Raw genomic sequence first — 20,334 nt, forward strand, 5'->3', positions numbered from 1 at the left:
TTTGCTATTGTGAATAGTGCTGCAATAAACATGAGTGCATGTGTCTTTATAGGAGAATGATTTATAATCCTTTCGGTATACACCCAGTAATGGGATTGCTGGGTCGAATGGTATTTCTAGTTCTAAGTCCTTGAAGAATTGCCACACTGTCTTCCACAATGATTGAACTAATTTACATTCCCACCAACAGTGTAAAAGCGTTCCTATTTCTCCACACGGTCTCCAGCATCTGTTGTTTCCTGACTTTTTAATGATCGCTATTGAATGCTTTTATTAAAGTTCTCATTGGGATGATAGTTATAGAGTCTCAGCCACTCTTGACTGTATCTGAATTTAAATATAATGCAGAAGACGACAGGACTTATAATGCAGCTGAATATGTACGGGCCTTTTGTGTGATGACACACTCACATTCATTTGGCCATACACACTACTGAAGGTCACGGCGGGATAGGCTAAACTATCTCTATTTTCTCGATTTAAGGTGGTCAGCTACATCTGACATATAGCTGGCCAGGATTAATGTCATAGCACAGGGCCGTAGTTTAGGATGTTTTTCCCCTCAAATGAGTAACTCATTCCTGGTGGGATAAATCTGTGACTTTAGCCTTATTAGCAAGTAATTCTGGCCCACGAAGCTATCTGGTAAAGGCAGTGTGATATGGTTCGGACTTGTGTCCCTGCCAAATCTCATGTCAAATTGTGATCCCCATTGTTGGAGGAGGGGCCTGGTGGGAGGCGACTGGATCATGGGGAAGGATTTCCCTCTTGCTGTTCTCCTGATATGGAGTGAGTTCTCACAAGATAAGGCTGTTTAAAAGTGTGCAGCACCTCCCCTTCTCTTTCTTCCTCCTACTCGGCCATGTCAGGCATGCCTGCTTCCTGTTTGCCTTCTACAATGATTGAAAGTCTCCTGAGGCCGGCCAGTCATCGTGGCTCACGCCTATAATCCCAGCACTTAGGGAGGCTGAGGCAGGCGGATCACGAGGTCAGGAGATAGAGACCATCCTGGCTAACACAGTCAAACCCCATCTCTACTAAAAATACCAAAAAACTTAGCCGGGAGTGGTGGCACACGCCTGTACTTGGGAGGCTGAGGCAGGAGAATGGTGTGAACCCAGGAAGGGGAGCTTACAGTGAGCCGAGATCGTGCCACTGCACTCCAGTCTGGGCGACAGAGCAAAACTCCATTTCAAAAAAAAAAAAAAAAAAAAAAGTCTCCTGAGGCCTCCCCAGCCATGTTACTTATACAGTCTGCAGAATAATGAGCCAAGTAACTCTTTTCTTTATAAATTACACAGTCTCAGATAGTTCTTTAGAACACTGCAAGAGCAGACTAATGCACAGTGCAAGGATCTAGGGTCAGAAAGGTGTTTTGGTACTCAACAGACCTATGGCTTAATATCCACATTCACTTGTCCAGCAGTCAATGCAGATCTTTCTGGTGATCAAGCAAAATATGAATGCTTTCACTTGAGGGGTACGAAGGTGGATTCATTTGCTCCATTTTTCTTTGGCTGCCTGTGTAGATGGAATTGAAATGGGAATGATAGGTGCATTCCAAAGGATCTCAAGAGAAATGCTCATTCGTTTACAAGAGGTGCAATCCCACAATAGTTTCTTGCTTTGTGTATTTGAAAACATTCCCAAAGAAGCAAAGTTGGATGCAGAAAAAATACTGGGAGAAAAGAAAAATAATACTCCAAATTCTGAACAATTCTACTTTAATATGTTGATCTGTCTGCCAGCTGGCCACAGGGTTGACTACTTGTAATATATACTTTTGGTAGGCCGCATGTAGTTCTTGGAACTGTTTATATTAGAGGCTGCAGAAACTTAATTATTCCAAAATTGGCAGAGTGCTCTTTGGTTACTTAATACAAAATTGCTTAGTCATCTTTAAACATAGTGTGGACAGCTTTTGTTTAAGTGTGAAAAATTAGGAATTGCAAATGTACTCCAAAGAGATTTTAAGTCAGGGAGAGAAACAAGAAAGTATCATTCTTTCAAGATATTCAGCAGGTGGTTGCCACATGTTTTAATTTGACAAGCTAGGTAACTGTCGAGTTGAAGTCCTTGATTACAAGTGTTTTTCCATTTTCTTTGTAGGTACTGTCAGAAGTAGAAAGCTGTTGCTGCTGCTTCTTAGATGGTATTCTAATCCTACACTCTGCAAAGTGTAGGTTTTTCAGCAAGAGTGTGAGGAACTCTAACATCAGCTGCTGGAACAGCTTTCTTGTTCTAAGAAGCGAGCAAGGATGCCGTTTCAAGCTGGTTGTCACGAAGATCCTCCTTTTGCCTCTTTTGGTTTGAATCCTTGAACTGTTGCCTTCCACATATAGTACAGAGCTATAGTGCTTTAGCGAGGAAACAGGCAGGCAGAGTGAGCTTCTTCTGTGTATCTTAAAGTCTAAAGTGGCGCCGGAAGTTTCTAGTTTTTCCAGGAATGCCCATGGCAACCTCACACTTTTCCTGTGATCTGGGCTGGGGCTCCTAAGAGATGGTGAGAAAAGATAAAAGTCCCGTAGCCAATGGGTTGCCACACGAGGCCTGGGAAGGGTAGGGTCCCAAGCAAACCTCCAGAACGGTGCCTTATGTTTCTAATTACTGAGCATGGTTAGAGAGCACAATCAGGCAACACTTTTTTCAGACTGATGGAAACATTTAAATTGGCTCTGAATGTCAGTGTTTTCTAATTATGATGGAGGAGTAGCAAGGACTTTCCAAAGGCTGCGGAAATTTGAAGTATATCAGCTGAATTCTGATTCTCTTCTTGTCTTATTCATCATGTCTTCTTTTTCTTTCAACATCCAAGAACAAACCTATTCCCTCAGTTAAATGCCTAATACTCCTCTTCCTGAAATCGAAATGTCTCTCTAAGACCAAGTTCTTTTCCACTAGAGAAAAACAACCACAACTACAAATCAAAATGTAAAATAGAGTTCCATAGTAAACCACCACCATTTCCAAGGTTACTAAGAGCTCAGCCAGAGACACTGCCTTTTGATAACATCTTAGCTAAGTTCATTCGTTTAACAACTAAGTTTAACAAATAAGCACTGCCCTGGCATCTGTTCCAACTCAACAAGTGTGAGCCTAATGCTGAATATAAGAAAAATAGTCGGTTAAGAACTTCGAGGAATCACGAAAGAGAGTAATTACTTCTAAGATATAACAGCCTTTTACAGAAGACAAATATGTATTTGGTAATTAAAATACAAGCTATAGACTAAGTGCTCCAATAGAAATACAATATGGGTATCAGTACAAACTCAGGTTACTGGGTCACTTGTTCAAAGATCCTATGGTTTTGTTCTATTCTTAAGCAGGCCCCAACTGTGAGCCATTCCCTACCTGATAAAAAGTCCGGGTATCCCCAAACTAACAAATAAGTGAAACTACTATCGAAATGACTCATTACTATCTAAATTACCATCTAAATGTAAAGAAAGAGGAATCAATCTTTCAACTTATTATTTATCTGTAAATGTATATGCTTAAATTATATGTCTGTTACGTCCAAGGGACATAGCAGATAATGTCCTTTAGTTGGGTTTCGAAGCTTTCCACCTTGGGTTATAAACTTCTAGAAGATAGTTTTTAACCTGCTTTGCACTTCCAGAATACAGTAGACACACCTGATGATCATGATGAATAGACGTCAAATAATTCACTAGAGAGTAATTAGTCCCTGATCAATAACAGCTTGTCCTTCACATACAAAAATACTGCTATTAACAAAGCACCTCTAGAACACACCTTTGAATTGTTTTCAGCAATATAAATGGATTTGCATCCTGCCATCTAAGCTCTCCTACTTCATATTAGCAGGACAGCTGGCCAAGGCTCTGTATGTGGTTTTTGATCACTAAACTGGAAGTGTTAGTTGAGCAAACCATTCACAAAAAGCAGGCACATGAGTTGCTGACTTTTTTTTTTTTAAGATGAGTAGTTCAGCAAGTCCAGAAGGTCATGCACAAATTAAACTACTTTTATGTAAAATATGGTGATCTCTGCAGAATGTTTACAATTGGGAAAGACCCATGGTTTCTGAACTTTCATTCCATGTGAACCACTCTTGGGCCTTGTTACTTAACTTGAAGTGTGATCTTTCTTCAGCCAGTGTGTCTCAGCTTCTTTTGCATTTGCCAAACATTTTACTTTCCTCAGTTGCAAGTGCCCAGTCACAGCAAGATTGCCCCCATCCAAAGAGCCTCCACAGGAAAATGGAGAGAGTATCAGTGAGGGAATTAGGAGAGCACAGCCATGCTTTGAGAGGTTGCCCTATATAACAACCCACACCTTATCGTATCTTTTCTATGAGATTGTAAGGTCTTTGAAGACGGAGACCATGTCTAACTTACCTTCATGTCTCTGAAGTGCATAGCATTACTTCACTCAGTACAATCACTTCATATTAGGAGTTGGAAGATCTATTTTTTGTTTTTCCTGAGACAGTCTTGTTCTATCACCAGGCTGGAGTGCATTGGTGTGACCTCAGCTTACTGCAACTTCCACCTCCTGGGTTCAAGTGATTCTCCTGCCTCAGCCTCTTGAGTAGCTGGGACTACAGGCGCCCGCCACCACACCCATCTAATTTTTGTAATTTGAGTAGAGACAGGGTTTCACCATGTTGGCCAGGATGGTCTTGATCCCCTGACCTCGTGATCCACCTGTCTCGGCCTCCCAAAGTGCTGGGATCACAGGTGTGAGCCACCATGCCCAGCCAGAAGTTGGAAGATCTTATAGCAGGGCTGTCCAATAGAACTTTCTGCAGTGGTGAAAATGTTCTCTGCACCATCTTATATGGGGGCCACTAACCACATAATGGCCACTGAGCTCTTGAAATGGGACTGGCGAAACTGAATTTTAAATTTTATCTATTTTCAATTAAATTTAAATGACCTCATGGCTGGTGGCTACCATATTGGACAGCATAACCTTAGAATCTTAAAATCATATTTGCACCATAACCTTAAACAGATGGCCACTTCACTTCTCCCTGGCTTTTTTCAGAGACAGGGATCTCTGCCCTTTCCAGGCACCTCCATTTTTGGGTAGTTCTGCTGGAGCTGGCCCTCCCTGCATCTGCATTATGTGTGCTAATATTGTGAATGCCTCTGTTAGGCATACATTTAGAAAGCATCTTTACATATTTGTAGCAAGTCTATGCATTTTTTCTCACATGGACACAAGTTAGTGGAGAATTTCCACTTTGCCTTAGGGTTTACACTTACGTCATTTGCTCTTCTCTAGGGGCCAAAAGAGCAGCATGCCTATTCTGATTTAGCATTAAACTCTGTCTTTCAGCCTAATTCTCCTTGAGTTCATCAAGGAAAAGTATTTAAATGCTTGAAAAGAAAACAAAAGTCATGTTGCACATTTTCACTTCTCTTCACTCTTCTAAGCAACTTTCAAGTTGGTTTAGAAATTAGTCTAAATGCCAATCCTGGTTTTCCACTGATTTGTAGTGGTTAAGGAGCTAACGTCAAAGCTTTATATGTCTCAGTCTCCTTTCTTTAAATGGGGTTGAATTCATTCTTCTTACCTGAGAGGATCAAATAACGGTAACCATAAAGTTTTGAAAAATGTAAAGTGCTCCAAATTAAGGTGGTTTTATTTGTGATAACACTGGAAGATGCAACCTAAAGTCCCTAAACATGGTGTCTTCCTAAGTGTTGATGTTAGTATATACAAAAACCATCATTTCACAAATCTAAACTACCCAAACTGTCTGCTACTCAGAAGGTGAAAGAGAGGGCATAAAGACATTGGCTTTAATAATGCCAGGTCTTCTGTTTGCTAGTGGAGAAGTACAAATAGAGAAATGGTAATACTAAAAGATTATGCAGGGAAGGCAAGGGAAAAACAGGTCATAACCTGTTAACCTGCCCTTAGTAGGGCTTTGTGTTTTAGATTCCACTGATTAGAGAAAAGAAACACCTTGAAAGGACAAAGTGCCTCAGGTTGATTGTATTCATTCTTATTTCTATGCTGCTGTTCTTGACAGACCTGCCTTGGTAAATGCAAGTGTTTTTTTAAAGTAGCACAGATTTTTGGAACAAGATGGTGAAGGTTGAGCTAAAGTTAAGCGTAAACCGTACATTATAATCCATTTGTGTATTTGGTTTTCGAATCCCAAATGAACCATTCAGTTCAGAAAAGAGCAAAGTGGGTTGATAAATTGATTTTTTCGAAAAGGACAAAAGTTCATTTTGTACAGTCGGAAAGAAAGTGCTGCCAGATTTACTGTGTAACTACTGCAAATGTGGGTTTATATAATTTTTGAGATTTATACATAGTCGATTACCAAGGTCTTTGATTCACTTTGTAAACACTGATCAGTCAATAAAGTACAGAGAGATGAATTGGCTTGAATTACATTTTCCATACTCAGAATAGTAAAATCTAGAATAAAAATCCAGTGGCTCAAATTGGCTACAATTTCTGAGTGCCTACTCTGTCCCCATTGTGGGAAAATTTTTTAAAAGACTATATCTTTTCATAAGTGGCCTTAAGAACAAAAGCATATGGAAAGTAAAATATTAATACAAATATTTAAAGATCAGTGAAAGAGAACAATTGATGAGCTGCAGCCGACAATGTGTTATTGATTATCAAAACGAATTATAGACATTCAAGGAGGGAATTGTCACACTTAAGCTAGGGTTCTCAGGAAAGGGTATCGTGAGGGAAGTAAAATTTGAGCACGAAATTCATGATTGAATAAAAATATGGATAGTGAAGATGTGGATTACAAAGAATGAGTAAAAATGTAGAGGTAGAAAGTTGTAAGACATATTTGAGAGGTAATAAAGTATTTTTTATCTAGAATGCTGTGGTATGATCAGCTTGAAAGGAAGGTTAATGGTTTCTAGATCAAACAATTAAATGAGAACAGACTTAGATACTCAAGACATTTACATCTGGGAAGGAGGAAGAAGCATGGATATGTGGGCATACTAAGATACCGAAGAAGAGTATGCAATGATGCTGTCGAGGATACAGCCATCCTGATTTATGAATTTTACAAAGCCCTAACAATAAATTAACAGAGATGAAATAAGCATTTGGAAGGCTAATTCAATTGAGATCTTTTGTGACTTGATAATTTTATGATTTAAACTAAACAGGTTGTAAACTGAAGGCACAGGTAATTTTTAGGATTATTTCTTACCTAAGGTTATATGATCCAATGAATCAATGTGGCAATCAGTGATAATAGTCCTCTCAGAACTTCTTTGGGGCACTCTTGTTTGTTCCCTGAAATGGAAAACAAATCCTAGAAAGAGTGGATTAGTCCTATTATAGTGGTTAAGAGCATACACTTTGAAATTCCATAAAATGGGAATTATACTAGCTACCTCACAGATTTGTTACCCAGATAAAGTAAAATTACATATATTTTAATGGCCCAGCAGAGCTACCAGCCATGAAAAGACTTGAAGGAAACTTAAATGTGTATTGTTAAGTAGAATATGCCAATCAGAAAAGGCTACAGACATACTGTATGATTCCAACTATATGATATTCTGGAAAAGCCAAAGCTGTAGAGACATAAAAACATCAGTGGTTGCCAGGATTTGGGAGTAAGGAGAGGGAAAGGATGAATGAGTGGAGCAGGTGGGATTTTTAGGGCAGTGAAACTGTTCTGTATGAGGCTACTATGGTGAATACGTGACATTCGGTATTTGGTGAAACCTTTGAAACTGTACAACAAAGAGTGAACCTTAATGTAAACTATGAACTTTAGTTAATAATAATGCATGAATATTGGTTTGTCAATTGGAACAAATGTACCACACTACTGCAAGATGTTCCTAATAGTTTCCTAGGGCTGCCATAACAAAGTACCACACACTAGTTGGTTTAGAATAACAGTAATTTCTTGTCCCACTGTTATGGAGAGCTGAAGTTTGAAATGGAGGTGTCAGCATGGCCAGGCTCCCTCCGAATGCGCTGGGGAACGGTTTGCCCCATTTCTCTTTCCCAGCTTTCTGGTGAAAACCTTAGGTCTTCCTTGTCTCCATTTTCTCATGGCATCTCACCATGCCTTCACATTATCTCCCGTCTGTGTGTGTTTGTCTCTGTGCCAAATTTCCTCTTTTCATAAGGACACCATTATATTGGATAAGGGACCACCCTAATCACCTCATCTTGACTACATCTGCAAAGACTCTATCTCCAAATGCAGGAGAAAATGTGGGCAGGAGTTGGGGAGGGGGGAATATATGGGAACTCTGTACTCTCTACTCGCTTTTTTCCTGCTCTAAGCAATAAAGTCTATTCATTAAAACGTTAAAGGCTTAAAAAATGGCCTGCCACATAGTACATATTCAATAAATGTTAGTTCCCTTTGGATGCTGCATTAACTTATTCAGTGTCCCTGATACAACAGATTTTATTCTTCTTGCATTCCAAACCAATACTGGCACTGCCCAAAAAGTAGATAAGACTTAGCTTCTTCCATATGGCTTTGTCCCTAAGTGTTGAGTGCTGGGGTAGAAAGTCACCTGCTCACAAACATCTCCTGCCTTGACTGAATTTACACATGTGCGCATGCACAGGTGAGTACACCCACACACACCTAAAATGGCTTATCTGCCACCAACCCTGACCCAAACAAAAGCAGAAACTTACTAGTTCTCCTTGTAAAGGCGTCACAGGAAATATCTATACTGAGGGCCACATGCCCATAGAGGGAAAAAGAAAAACAGCAAAAACTTTGTGAATATAAAACATAATAAATTTCTTGGTTGAAAGATGCACATTAGCTATTGAACTAAATTTTTAAAGAAAAAGAGCCATAAATTAGTTTTAATAAATATAGACATACTTTAATTTCCAACATAGGGTGAGATATAGAGAAGAAAAACAAGTGACAAAGAAAGAGAAAAATGTTTTAATGTCAGAAGAAATACCAATCAATATTCTGCCTTTGAAAAGAGGCAGAGAAAAAAAGCAAGGAGGAAAGAAAGGAAAGAGAGGAAAGTCCCGGAAGCCCTGGCATGATGGTAAGATGCAGGACACACCTCTTGTCACATCGTGCCAATCCCCTGGGCCGCAGGCTTGTGGCTTTGTTCAAAAAGAAGGGCAGGTCAGGCACGGTGGCTCATGCCTATAATCCCAGCACCTTGGGAGGCCGAGGTGGGAGGATCACCTGAGGTCAGGAGTTCGAGACCAGCCTGGCCAACGTGGTAAAACCCCCGTCTCTACTAAAAATAACAAAATTAGCCAGGCGTGGTGGTGTACTCCTGTAATCCCAAGGACTCGGGAGGCTGAGGCAGGAGAATTTCTCGAACGTGGGAGGCAGAGGCTGCAGTGAGCCGAGATTATGTCATTGCACTCCAGCTTGGGTGACAAGAGTGAAACTCCATTTCAAAAAAAGAAAAAAAAGGAAGGGCAGTGGTGTATTCGATGATTGAAATCTTTTTTCTTTCCCTTTTTTTTTGAGATGGAGTCTTGCTCTGTTGCTCAGGCTGGAGTGAAGTGGCCCAATCTCAGCTCACTGCAAACTCCACCTCACGGGTTCAAGTGATTCTCCTGCCTCAGTCTCCCAAGTAGCTAGGATTACAGTAATCTGCCACCACACCCAGCTAATTTGTTGTGTTTTTAGTAAAGATGGGGTTTCACCATGTTGGCCAGGCTGGTCTCGAACTCCTGACCTCAAGTGATCCACCCACCTCGGCCTCCCAAAGTGTTGGGATTACCAGCATCTGGCCTGAAACCTTTAACACTGACTTATTTCTTAATCATGGCAGTGTAGGCAGGCCCTGTTTTAAAAGAAAATCCAATCTATGAGAACCCATATTGAAAACACAGACATGTCCATAGGTGATGACTTATCTGCCTCTGTTAAGGTTTTTGTTTTTCCCCTCTTTACGAAAGAAGCCACCTCAGTAAATCTTTCTATAGCATGACCAATTTAGATTTTCATAAAACTCTCCAAGAACCCATCTGTCACAAACATCAATACTTAGCTCTTTCACACTATTTGTGACACCCAGAGCGTCATGACTGATGGAATCTCCCTGTCTTGACTTTTCATCCCTTCATTGGTTGAGAGTTTGTTTCCTAACCAATGTTGCTGAAAAGAATTCAGCACTGAGTAGGGGTAGGGCAGGAAATGAGGGATTACTGCCTGGGGACATAGAAGAGAGAAAAAAAAAAAAATCAGTTACCATTCTACCTAGACATGGCTCCTCTTACAAAGGAAAGATGCTAGAGAAGGGCCGAAAAGCTCTGTGATATAAGGGTGCAGGGATGAAGGAGGATCTCCAGCCCCATCCTGGGTTGATACTGAGAACAACTTTCATAAACACACACACCTTCTCTCTCCCACACACAAGACACACACACCACACACACACCACCAAGAGTCATACCACATGGTACACAGATGTGGTTTTGTGCTTTCCTCTAAGCTACACCCACTCATGTGCACAAAGCCTCACCTAGAAAAGCACTGGTGTGTAGGAAATGGCACACACACTCTCTCTTTCCCTCTGGGTGCCTCCACATATATACTCAGCAGCACTCAAATGACAGGTAGTTTTTCTATGGCTGGGAAGGAAAAAATGCCCAAGTAAGCAAGAGAAGGTGAGAAGTGGGAGAAGAGAATGGGTAGGAGAAAAAGAATTTGCGTGGGTTGAGAGTCAATGAGGATGGCCAGCGGAAGTGACCTCACGATGTTAGTTTCACTTCCCTCTAAGTATTCCAAGACTCTGCCGGGCTCTGCAGACCATGTACCTCTCCAGCCTGCTTGGAGATACTCATTTCATTGCTCATTAGCACCTCCACCAGAGGTATAGGCTGAGAACCACTGTTGCTGACAAACAGCCAGAATGACTGCTTAAATTTGATGAGGTAGGAACAAAAACCAGACAGAGGCTTAGAGGATGCTCTTCAAGCTACTTGGATAAATTTTAAAAGGTAAAATTGTTTGCTTACAGACGGACCTCTTTTTCCCATGTCTGTTTGCTATTGCTAAAGTTATACAAGGGGCACTTTATATGCAACAAAAGACCACATTGAAGGAAGAGAAGAGTCTACTCTCCCACTACACCTGGCATTCGAGTCCACGAGTTTAGACCCGACTGTCCACGGGGCTGTCCTCACACACTCCTGCCCTGTGGTCAGAACAGGCGCCTACCCCAGGGAGAAGGGCCCTCGGATGGCCTCTTAGGGAACTCTCAAATCACTTTTTCTTTTTCCATTCAGATAATTGTAGACTAGATTGGAAAGTGTAGCAAAATTTCTTTATGGTCGATGAAATAATAAGAAAGAAAATGAGTTGTTTCTTTCCCAGCTAGCAAAGCCTCAGGAAGTACTCTTGGTAAGAGTAAGATAGATAAACACCAAAAATTTAAAACTCCCAATAAACACCAAGATTTGAATTTCTAAAGATTTATAAGCAACATTAATAACACCTTAGATGATAAAAAGGGGAAAAATTCAAACATTGTATAGTTTTGCTTTTGTTGGCTGAGCTTTTAGTTTTGTTTTTGTGGGATTTTTTAAGAGGGGAAAAAACATTTGAAAATAAAAGAATTGGACAATTTATTTAAGAAGGTTTCTGAACTTGGCTTCAAAATCTAAGTTTTGCTTTTTGCTCCTTCAAACAAAGATGCCTTCAGGTATGATGGCTTTAGGTTTTGCACAGCTCCTTATTTTTTCACACAGGGCAAATGGCTTGTCTCATGTGCACAGAAAGGGCTGGAAAATATTTTTGTGATTCGAGTGCAGCAGAGAGTCTAGGATTCCAGAGGAAGTGGAGGCCTCCCGTTCCGCACAGGAAACAATCTTCAAGCAGGCCTTAAATGCCAGATTCCAGGCCGAGTTTAACTAACCACTGACAGCTCTGTAAACAAAGCGAGGACAAAAAGAGCCCGCTTCCCCCTTTCTGGTAGTCATTTTGGGTTTGGGGGCTGCAGGGGAATTCTGGAATACTTGACTCCATGGCACAAAAACGCAGGGGAAACGGGCTCCTCATTTAAAGAGTTGGAAGGGGAAGGTCTTTCCGGAATTAAAACCATCACAGAGGAGGTAGGAAAGGGTAAAATGGTTGGGTTACATCCGTGGAAAGAGCAGTGATTTTAGAACTTGGAAAACAGCTTGATCACCACTTAACTGCTTTTAAAAATGTTGCTTCATGATGTTTATTCATGATGTTACTGCTGCAGTCTTTATTAAAATCCTGATGCTTCTTTGAGAATATGCACATTATATGCCTAGATATTGTATTATTTTATTTCTCGCTTTCACTTTTCTCATACTTCCTACATATTCCTCTTCTTGCCACTTTTCTTTTCTGTTTATCATTCCTGTTTTCCTCCTTCTTTGTTCACTTTTTCATAACTTTGGTCTGGGGTTCAGCAACTTACAAAGAACAAAATCATTCAGTAGAATTTCAAGTGACTCTACCAATATTTCAAGTCTTCAAAACCTCTCTGTCTCCTGAGGTCTTTTTAAAAGAGTATATAATCTTGGGATCTTACTTATTTGTCTCTGAGAGATTCATGAATGAGACTGAATTTAACTTGGCTCAGGAGTCAGAAATTGATCACTGGCTACCTTATCAGCTTTCTAAGAGTAAAGAAAAATCAGGAGAATGGCAAATGGGAAAGAGGGTCCACAGTGACTGAAAGAGAGGTAACACAGTGAGTTATCTATGACATTGACTCTACCTCCTCTCCTTCAGGTCCAGACATCATCTGGTCTCCCTGAACCTGAAATCACACCATGGATGATTTTGAACGTCGCAGAGAACTTAGAAGGCAAAAGAGGGAGGAGATGCGACTCGAAGCAGAAAGGTAAGGATCTAGGGTGAAAAATACTTGTATTCCCTTATTAACAACGTTGGTTTCAGGCCTCAAAGACCATCCTTCTGAGAGGCCAAATGTGGTCATATTGCACACCAAACTGTTCGCAAAAGCAGTTATGGAAAATTTTTCTGCTGAGACTCTAAATTTAGCATTTAAAAAAGGAAAACAAACAAGGATCAAGAAAAAGAGAAATTTGAGAGGAATCAATTGATAATTGCATATTGATAATTGCATTTAATCAATACCTTTCACATTGGAATGTCTTAAATGACAAAAGTAATGTGTGAGTGAAGGTTTAAAAAGCTTATATAATAAGAAATGACAGAAAAATGCCAAGTATTGAATATTGGAACCATTTAGGAAATGAGAGTCTTCAATCTAAAAAAAAAAAAAAAAAAGGCAAAAAGCCCTGGATGAATTTTGTGAAAAATTTTCATTCTTATTAGAAAAGTATTGAATCTACAGATCTGCATAGTACAGGTTAATAGTGGGCTATGTTACCGAGGAGATTCTGGGTGTAATTGGAAGCTGTTCATGTCATGTGAGGCCTCTATAGTGGTGACTACGAGGTCAAACTGGGGAGATAAAGCTTTGGCATATAAAACCTGTGGCATAAATGCATATTTTAACATTTTAGGCCTCAGAACAAAGGACAGTGTGGTATTTGATGTGACTTAAATCAGATGTTCTTTTGAGAAAGCAGGTGAGGCATTCACAGAGAGAAAAATGTTAAACAAGGACCTTAAAATCAAATCAATTTTGTTCCTAGTAACTCCAATGCACAGATAAAAGATGACTCTTTAACGATCCCAAAGTAGAAAAGTGGAAACTTACGCCTATAATGAAAAGTATTGTTCTTATGTTCTACTTATTTGCATGGAGAATGCAAAAGCATAAGATAAAATAACTGCCTCTGATAAACTTGGCCAGAGTCAGCCGTCATTCGTGAAATGACTAAACACGTCCACAAGGCACTATGGATGATACCTGCATTCTGTTGGTTCAAATCCTAGCTCTGCCATTTACAAGCTGTGTGGCCCTGAGCAAATTATTTTTCTCTTCAAGCCACAGTTGCCATATATATAAAATAGGCATAATATCTACATAGCCTGTGTGATTGTTGGGAAGATTATTGAGCTTCATCAATAGCCTAGTCAGGTACCTAACACATAGTAGTTTTTTGTAAATGATAGTTTTTCATAAATGATAGCTATTATTGTTATTAACCATTACCACTAGCCAAACAAGTAAGAAACAACATAGCAGCATAGCCAGAGCTAAACAATCATGCCAAGAAAAGGAAAGGTAGACATCATCCTGCAATGGAACTAGTCAGAGAAAGTTTCTTGGTGGAGGTGAGCCATGGAGGAGGTAATGATGGCGATGAAGAGGGAAAGGGAGCCTGTCTAGGTGAAGGAATGACACCGGCAAAAATGCAGAAGTAGAAATAAGAATCCTGGTGCAAGAAATCTGTTGAGTGTTTGAGGGAAAATGGACTGGACTTGTATATCTTGACTGTTCCTATTTGCTATACAAGGAATAAGACAGAGACTTAACAAGGGAGTTATGTGTGATGACACTATGCTAGAGAAACTTATCTACAGCGGACTAGAATATGGGGATACCAGCACTGGAAGAGATAGTATGGAATATAGGATAATGAGGGCCTGAATCAGGTCAGTGAGTGTGGAAATGAAGAAAGATCAAATATGAGAGTCTTTACAGAGGGAGAATTAGCAAACCTTTTAAGAGAGCAAAGAACTTACAGATGATTCCAAAGAATATACGTCTGAGAAGCTGGAAGGAAAGTCTCTGCTTTGTCCCAAATGGAGGATTTCTTTCTTGAATGGTCAGAGGAGCAGTGTTTAATTTCAGGTAGAAACCACATCCAAAAAGAGATTTCCTGCAGGCATGTGGAGACAGGAAATTTCGCTCTTTGTTCAAAAAGGGAGAGAAATCATTATTAGAGAAATAAATGTGGGCAGACACAGTATGGTGGTGCTAGTACAAAAGCTGAAGGGATATTCCCAAAAAAGCAAGTGTAGAAAAAGTGAGCGATCATCAGGGTATAATGGAAACCATCAAAGAAGACAATGTACCAGGGAGATGGGGGAGAACCAGGGAGAGTATGAGGCTCAGTGCTGCGTGGACATGGTGGACATGGAAGTCTTGTGGGCGGTGGCTGGGCTCAGTGAACCACACCTCTTATTCCTTCCAATGCTGTGTTGTTTCACCTCAGGTTCTCATGATAGTCTACAAAACATCTTCATCCAACAACTATTTATTAAGCACTAACCAGGTTTAAGTGTGCTAAGGATGGGAAAAATAATGGTGGTAAAGAAGTAGACATGGTTCCTGCCTTTATGTACCTCAGAGCATGCTAGTAAACCAAAGTGGAACAGAATCAGAAAGCAGACAGGTCAGGGTGTAGGGGCAGGCCTGATAGAGTTGTGGCTAGAGAGGCTCAGGACTGGGGATGTAGACACTGGGCATCAGGCTAGATTGCCATTGTCAGCTTCTTTCCTTTCCATGTGAACAGGGGATCAGGGAATCATTGACAGAGGTGTGACAGAACTAAATTGCTGTGGTTAGAGTCATACTGTCATTAGAGTGAATAAACCCAATTTCTTCAGATTCAGGACTTTGCTTAAGAATTGACCACACAGCTACATGGTTTGTTCCTTCGACTTTTTTGTTTTGTGTGGAAGAATTTGTCTTCTTTTAATTTGTCTTCTTTTTTAATTTGTCTTCTTCATTCTTTTACATTCAGACGTAAAAGGAATGTACACAGTAAATCTTATGTACCCTGAATAACCTAAAATAAACTTACACAAATTAATCCTAACCTTGTTTAACTTACATTTCTGTCTGTATTACTTCTTTTGGGATATTATATTGTTTTCTTTTCTGTTTTTTATTTATTTCTTCTTTTCTTCCTTTTCTTTCTTGCTTCCATTCATTGCCTTCCTTCCTTCCTTCTTCCTTCCTTCCTTCTTTCCTTCTTCCTTCCTTCCTCCTTCCTTCCTTCTTCTTCCTTCCTTCCTTCTTTCCTTCTTCCATTCATTGCCTTCCTTCCTTCCTTCCTTCTTCCTTCCTTCCTTCTTTCCTTCTTCCTTCCTTCCTCCTTCCTTCCTTCTTCTTCCTTCCTTCCTTCTTTCCTTCTTCCTTCCTTCCTCCTTCCTTCCTTCTTCTTCCTTCCTTCCTTCTTTCCTTCCTTCCATCCCTTCCTTCCTTCCTTTTCTCTCTCTCTCTCGCTCTTTCTTTCTTCTTAAGAAAGAGTAGCACTAATGTATTTCCTTATACTCGTACTAAGTTTACCTTTCCATGTTTCAAGGTGAACCTTCTTGTTCTGCTATTCTGAGATTTGGTAAGTCTATGTCCACCCTTCAGAATTTTGTAAAATCTGATCATTTATGAGAATAGTGAAAGTCAGGCTTTATGGTTCAGTCAGCTCTGGTGGGAAAGTGCAGCGTATGTGCAGGAAATAGGTGGCCAGAAGCAGAAATCAAGGCCATCTAAAATCATGGTTTTGATCTGAAGACAAAGGGCACATGAGACCCTGAGCAAGTCCCTCTTCCTTTAGCTCTAGACCCTGGCTTCCTCCTCTAAAATAAGACTAGCCATTTTCTCTGGGGTATTGGTGGTCATTTTAATTTTTTTTTTTTTTTTTTTGCTTTTGGTATTATAGATATTTCTTTACAATGATCATATGTTACTTTATTTAAAGCCAAATAAAAATTAAGGCAATTTTCTATTTTGAAAAAAATAATTCTATGGCCCTATGCAGTATACCTGAGCCCAGATGGGAGAAGACTTAACTTCTCTTTGATTTTAGGGAACTAAAACAAAGATTTCATCCCTGATCTGGAGGGCAGTTACCAACTACTGGTAATAGAGTGGCTCCAAGGCTCAGAGCTGCAGATTCATTCACTTACTCTCAACACATTTTTACTGGGCATCTATTCCACAAACAAGCTGTATTTTGGGTACTGAGAATAGACCCATAGAATAACAGTGTTGGGAAGTATGTGCTTAATCCTTTTCAACCTATCTAAAACCAAGTAAAGATCAAGGAATTATACTTTCATATCCTCAAACATAACATGTACCCCGTATGGGTTCATATTTATTAAAGATGACCTACAGCCTTTGTACACTTCACCCTTGCAGACAGTGTGGGGGACGGGGTACTACGGAGAAGACAAAGTCTATTGACTTTCCTTACCCATAAAAGCTTTCCAAATAAAAATACCCTGTTATTTTTATTTTTATTAGTATTGAGTTTGATTACCAGGTGCAGTTTTACGTTGAAATGATAAACAATTTAAAACTTGTCCTTTTCCCCGGTGTTATAACCATAGATTAAAATAAACCGAATTTTTACACATTTTATTCTTCAGAAATAGACCTTTTCAAAGACTATTTTGCAAGCTAATTGCAGGCGTTGTGCCATGCTGGCTTGCATGTGCTTGGGACTGGCATTTACTCACTGCATCCGAGCTGTCCTGAGACCGTATCGTCCACATATCTCCTTCTAAGGGTTTTAGCCCAGTTCATTTCAAATAACCTCGTTTGCAAACGTAGTGCATCAAAAAACGTACTTCCAGCCGGGCGCAGTGGCTCATGCCTGTAATCCCAGCACTTTGGGAAGCCGAGGTGGGCAGTCAGGAGTTTGAGACCACCTGGCCAACATGGAGAAATCCCATCTCTACTAAAAATGCAAAAAGTATCCATGTGTGTGGTGGGCGCCTGTAATCCTAGCTACTCTGGAGGCTGAATAAGGAGAATCGCTTGAACCTGGGAGACAGAGGGTGCAGTGAGCTGAGATTACGCCACTGCACCCCAGCCTAAGCAACAGAGTGAGACTCAGTTTCAAAAAGAAAAAAAAAGTTTATCCTTCTTTATCTTGCCCCTTAGCCTGTGCAACTTTTATGCCATTACCTTGTCCTTGTCTTTCACTTGGCTTTCTCACTGAGTTCTTGAGATAAGGTCTTCAGATTTGGCAAAAAGGAAGGAAGTACTTCATTTTGTCATAAAAAAATAAAATATAGATGTTGAATACCTTCAAAATGCAAGATACTATACCGAACCATAGGAATCAGTGGTCACCAGTAAATAGTGTCCCAGTAGTCACTAAGCTCCTATTCTAAGGGGATTAGTAACTTTAGAGCAATCGTGACCAAAAGAGGGAGAAAAAAATTTCAGTAGGCAGAATGAAATGAGCAGGTAATCAGTGAAAATCCTTAATGTATTGTTTCTAAGCAAAAGGCACCATTTGCTCACATCTCAAATTAAACTATATTTTAAAAGCAATTACTCATTTGAACAAATAGATAAAAATGTAGTTTCGCTGTTTATTATTCTCCACCAATTTCATGGGAGTAAAAAATTAAATAAGATACATTCTGGCCGGATGCAATGGTTCACTCCTGTAGTCCTAGCACTTTGGGAGGCCAAGGCAGGCAGATCACTTGAGGTCAGGAGTTCGAAACCTGCCTGGCCAACATGGTGAAACCCTGTCTCTACTAAAAACACATGCACAAAAAAATTAGCTGGGCATAGTGGCTGGCACCTGTAATCCCAGCTACTCGGGAGGCTGAGGCAGGAGAATCGCTTGAACCTGGGAGGCGGAGGTTGCAGTGAGCCACGATCATGCCACTGCACTACAATATGGGCGATAGAGCAAAAATAATAAAAATAAAAAAATAAAAATAAAAAAAGCTATATTCTGCTTCCCTTTCTGTTTCTGTCTTTTATTTCAATCCCTCTCCTCTGCCTTCATCTCTGTATTCCTCGGTGTATCTTCATGTGCCCCTTCCCTGGTCCACGTGCATCTTCATCAACACTTGATTTGTTTGTTTCTATGTCTCTTCCATCTGCACTCCTAATCTATCTGCTCTGGATTATGTGTGCATGTGCTATTACATCACCAGGAAATACATACTTCTGGCCAGGAAAGAGGGAGAGAGAAACCCAGTTCTCTTCCTATTCAGCAAGTATAAAAAAAAGTTACACATTTTATGTGTGTCTAGTAAAGATGGACTGCCGCCGGCCCCAGAACTAGCTATGTCTGAATGGAACATTTATGCTCGATATGAATGAGGCAACCACCAGATGTATAATAGTGGGAGGCAGCATAGCTGGCAGTTAAGGGCATGAGCTTTAGCATTGGGCAGCTATAGTGTCAAATCCCAGCTCTGTCACTTATTAACTATGGGATCTACCAAATTATTCAATCTTTCAAATCTTTTGTATCCTCCTCTACAAAATGGGGGTAATAAAAGTATCCACCTCCCTGGGTTTCTGTGAGGATGTAAAAAGATAATACATGAAAATATTAACACAGTGTTATTCATCTAATAAACATTCAATAAACTCATTATTAATTATTATTATCTAATTTGATTCTCTACAACATGGAAATAAAAAATAAAAACATGAAAGGCTTGTTTATTGTTTTGCACATCATCGACGACACAAGCACCATAGGCAAGATGAAGGGCAGGAATTTGTGACTGATTGGAGAGCTTTGAGTGGTTGTGATCGGTAACAGTTTTTGAGGAAGGACTGTGTTGTCTCAGCTGGAAGAATTAGCACCAGTTTAAGTGATTTTTTAAAATTTGGCCGAAAGAATGTTGAGCGATGGGTTATTTTCTTTTTTCTTTGTGTTTTGTTTTGTTTTGTTTTTGAGATGGAGTCTCGCTTTGTCGGCCAGGCTAGAGTACTGTGGAAACACCTGCTCACTGCAAGCTCCGCCTCCCAGGTTCAAGCAATTCTCCTGCCTCACTCAGCCTCTCGAGTAGGCACACACCACCACACCCAGCTAATTTTTGTATTAATTAGAGACGAGGTTTCACCATGTTGGCCAGGCTGGTCTCAAACTCCTGGCCTCAAGTGATCCACCGGCCTCAGCCTCCCAAAGTGCTGGGATAACAGGCTTGAGGAGCTGTGATATGTTTTCTGAGAAACCACCAGCGAAGATTTTATCCATGAGAAAATCTCCAGCAGACATACTTTGCCCGCCATCCCCAGTAAGCGGCTCTCTCACTTTCCAAGATGTGCTCATTACATTCCCAGCATCTGCTTTCTGCACCCAACATGAGTTCCTCTCACTGATCAGAAGAAAGGCCCCTATTGTAGAGTTATGTTATCAGATTCAGAAGCTCACAGACATAAATAAAGGGAATGAAAACACTTGCTATTGTCATCATTCATATATTTTTATGGGCCTCTGAAATAAGCCTGATGATTAGACATTTGAAAGTAAACATTTTTACTACACTATAAAAAGAAGCAATTTTTAAAAATCCATGGGGTCTCTAAAGTCCCCTCCCAGAACTGGATCACTGAGACTTTTTTACATGATTTAATAGAAATGACCAATCAATGATTATACAACACACACCCCATCACACACACAAACACACACACTTACTCAACATGCTTAGCATCAGGGCCTTGACATTTTTAAATAAAATCTTTTAAAATGAAATTTCTGTTATTTTATCAT

The 20,334-nt window shown here is 40.1% G+C and overlaps 1 protein-coding gene across 3 annotated transcripts in view; it reads left to right on the top strand.

The window, feature by feature from the left end:
• The window catches only part of CALD1 (caldesmon 1), a 197,256-nt gene that overhangs the window by 76,640 nt on the left and 100,282 nt on the right, over positions 1-20,334 (top strand). For all 3 annotated transcript variants that reach the window (XM_011941228.1, XM_011941229.1, XM_011941232.1), the window contains exon 3: positions 12,701-12,812. In XM_011941228.1, coding sequence (XP_011796618.1) covers positions 12,742-12,812 — 71 coding nt within the window. In that variant the 5' untranslated portion in view covers positions 12,701-12,741. The remainder of the gene's footprint in view (positions 1-12,700; positions 12,813-20,334) is intronic.

The sequence above is a fragment of the Colobus angolensis genome, unplaced genomic scaffold (genome assembly GCF_000951035.1).
Source record: "Colobus angolensis palliatus isolate OR3802 unplaced genomic scaffold, Cang.pa_1.0 Scaffold2, whole genome shotgun sequence".
Classification (NCBI taxonomy): Eukaryota; Metazoa; Chordata; class Mammalia; order Primates; family Cercopithecidae; genus Colobus; species Colobus angolensis.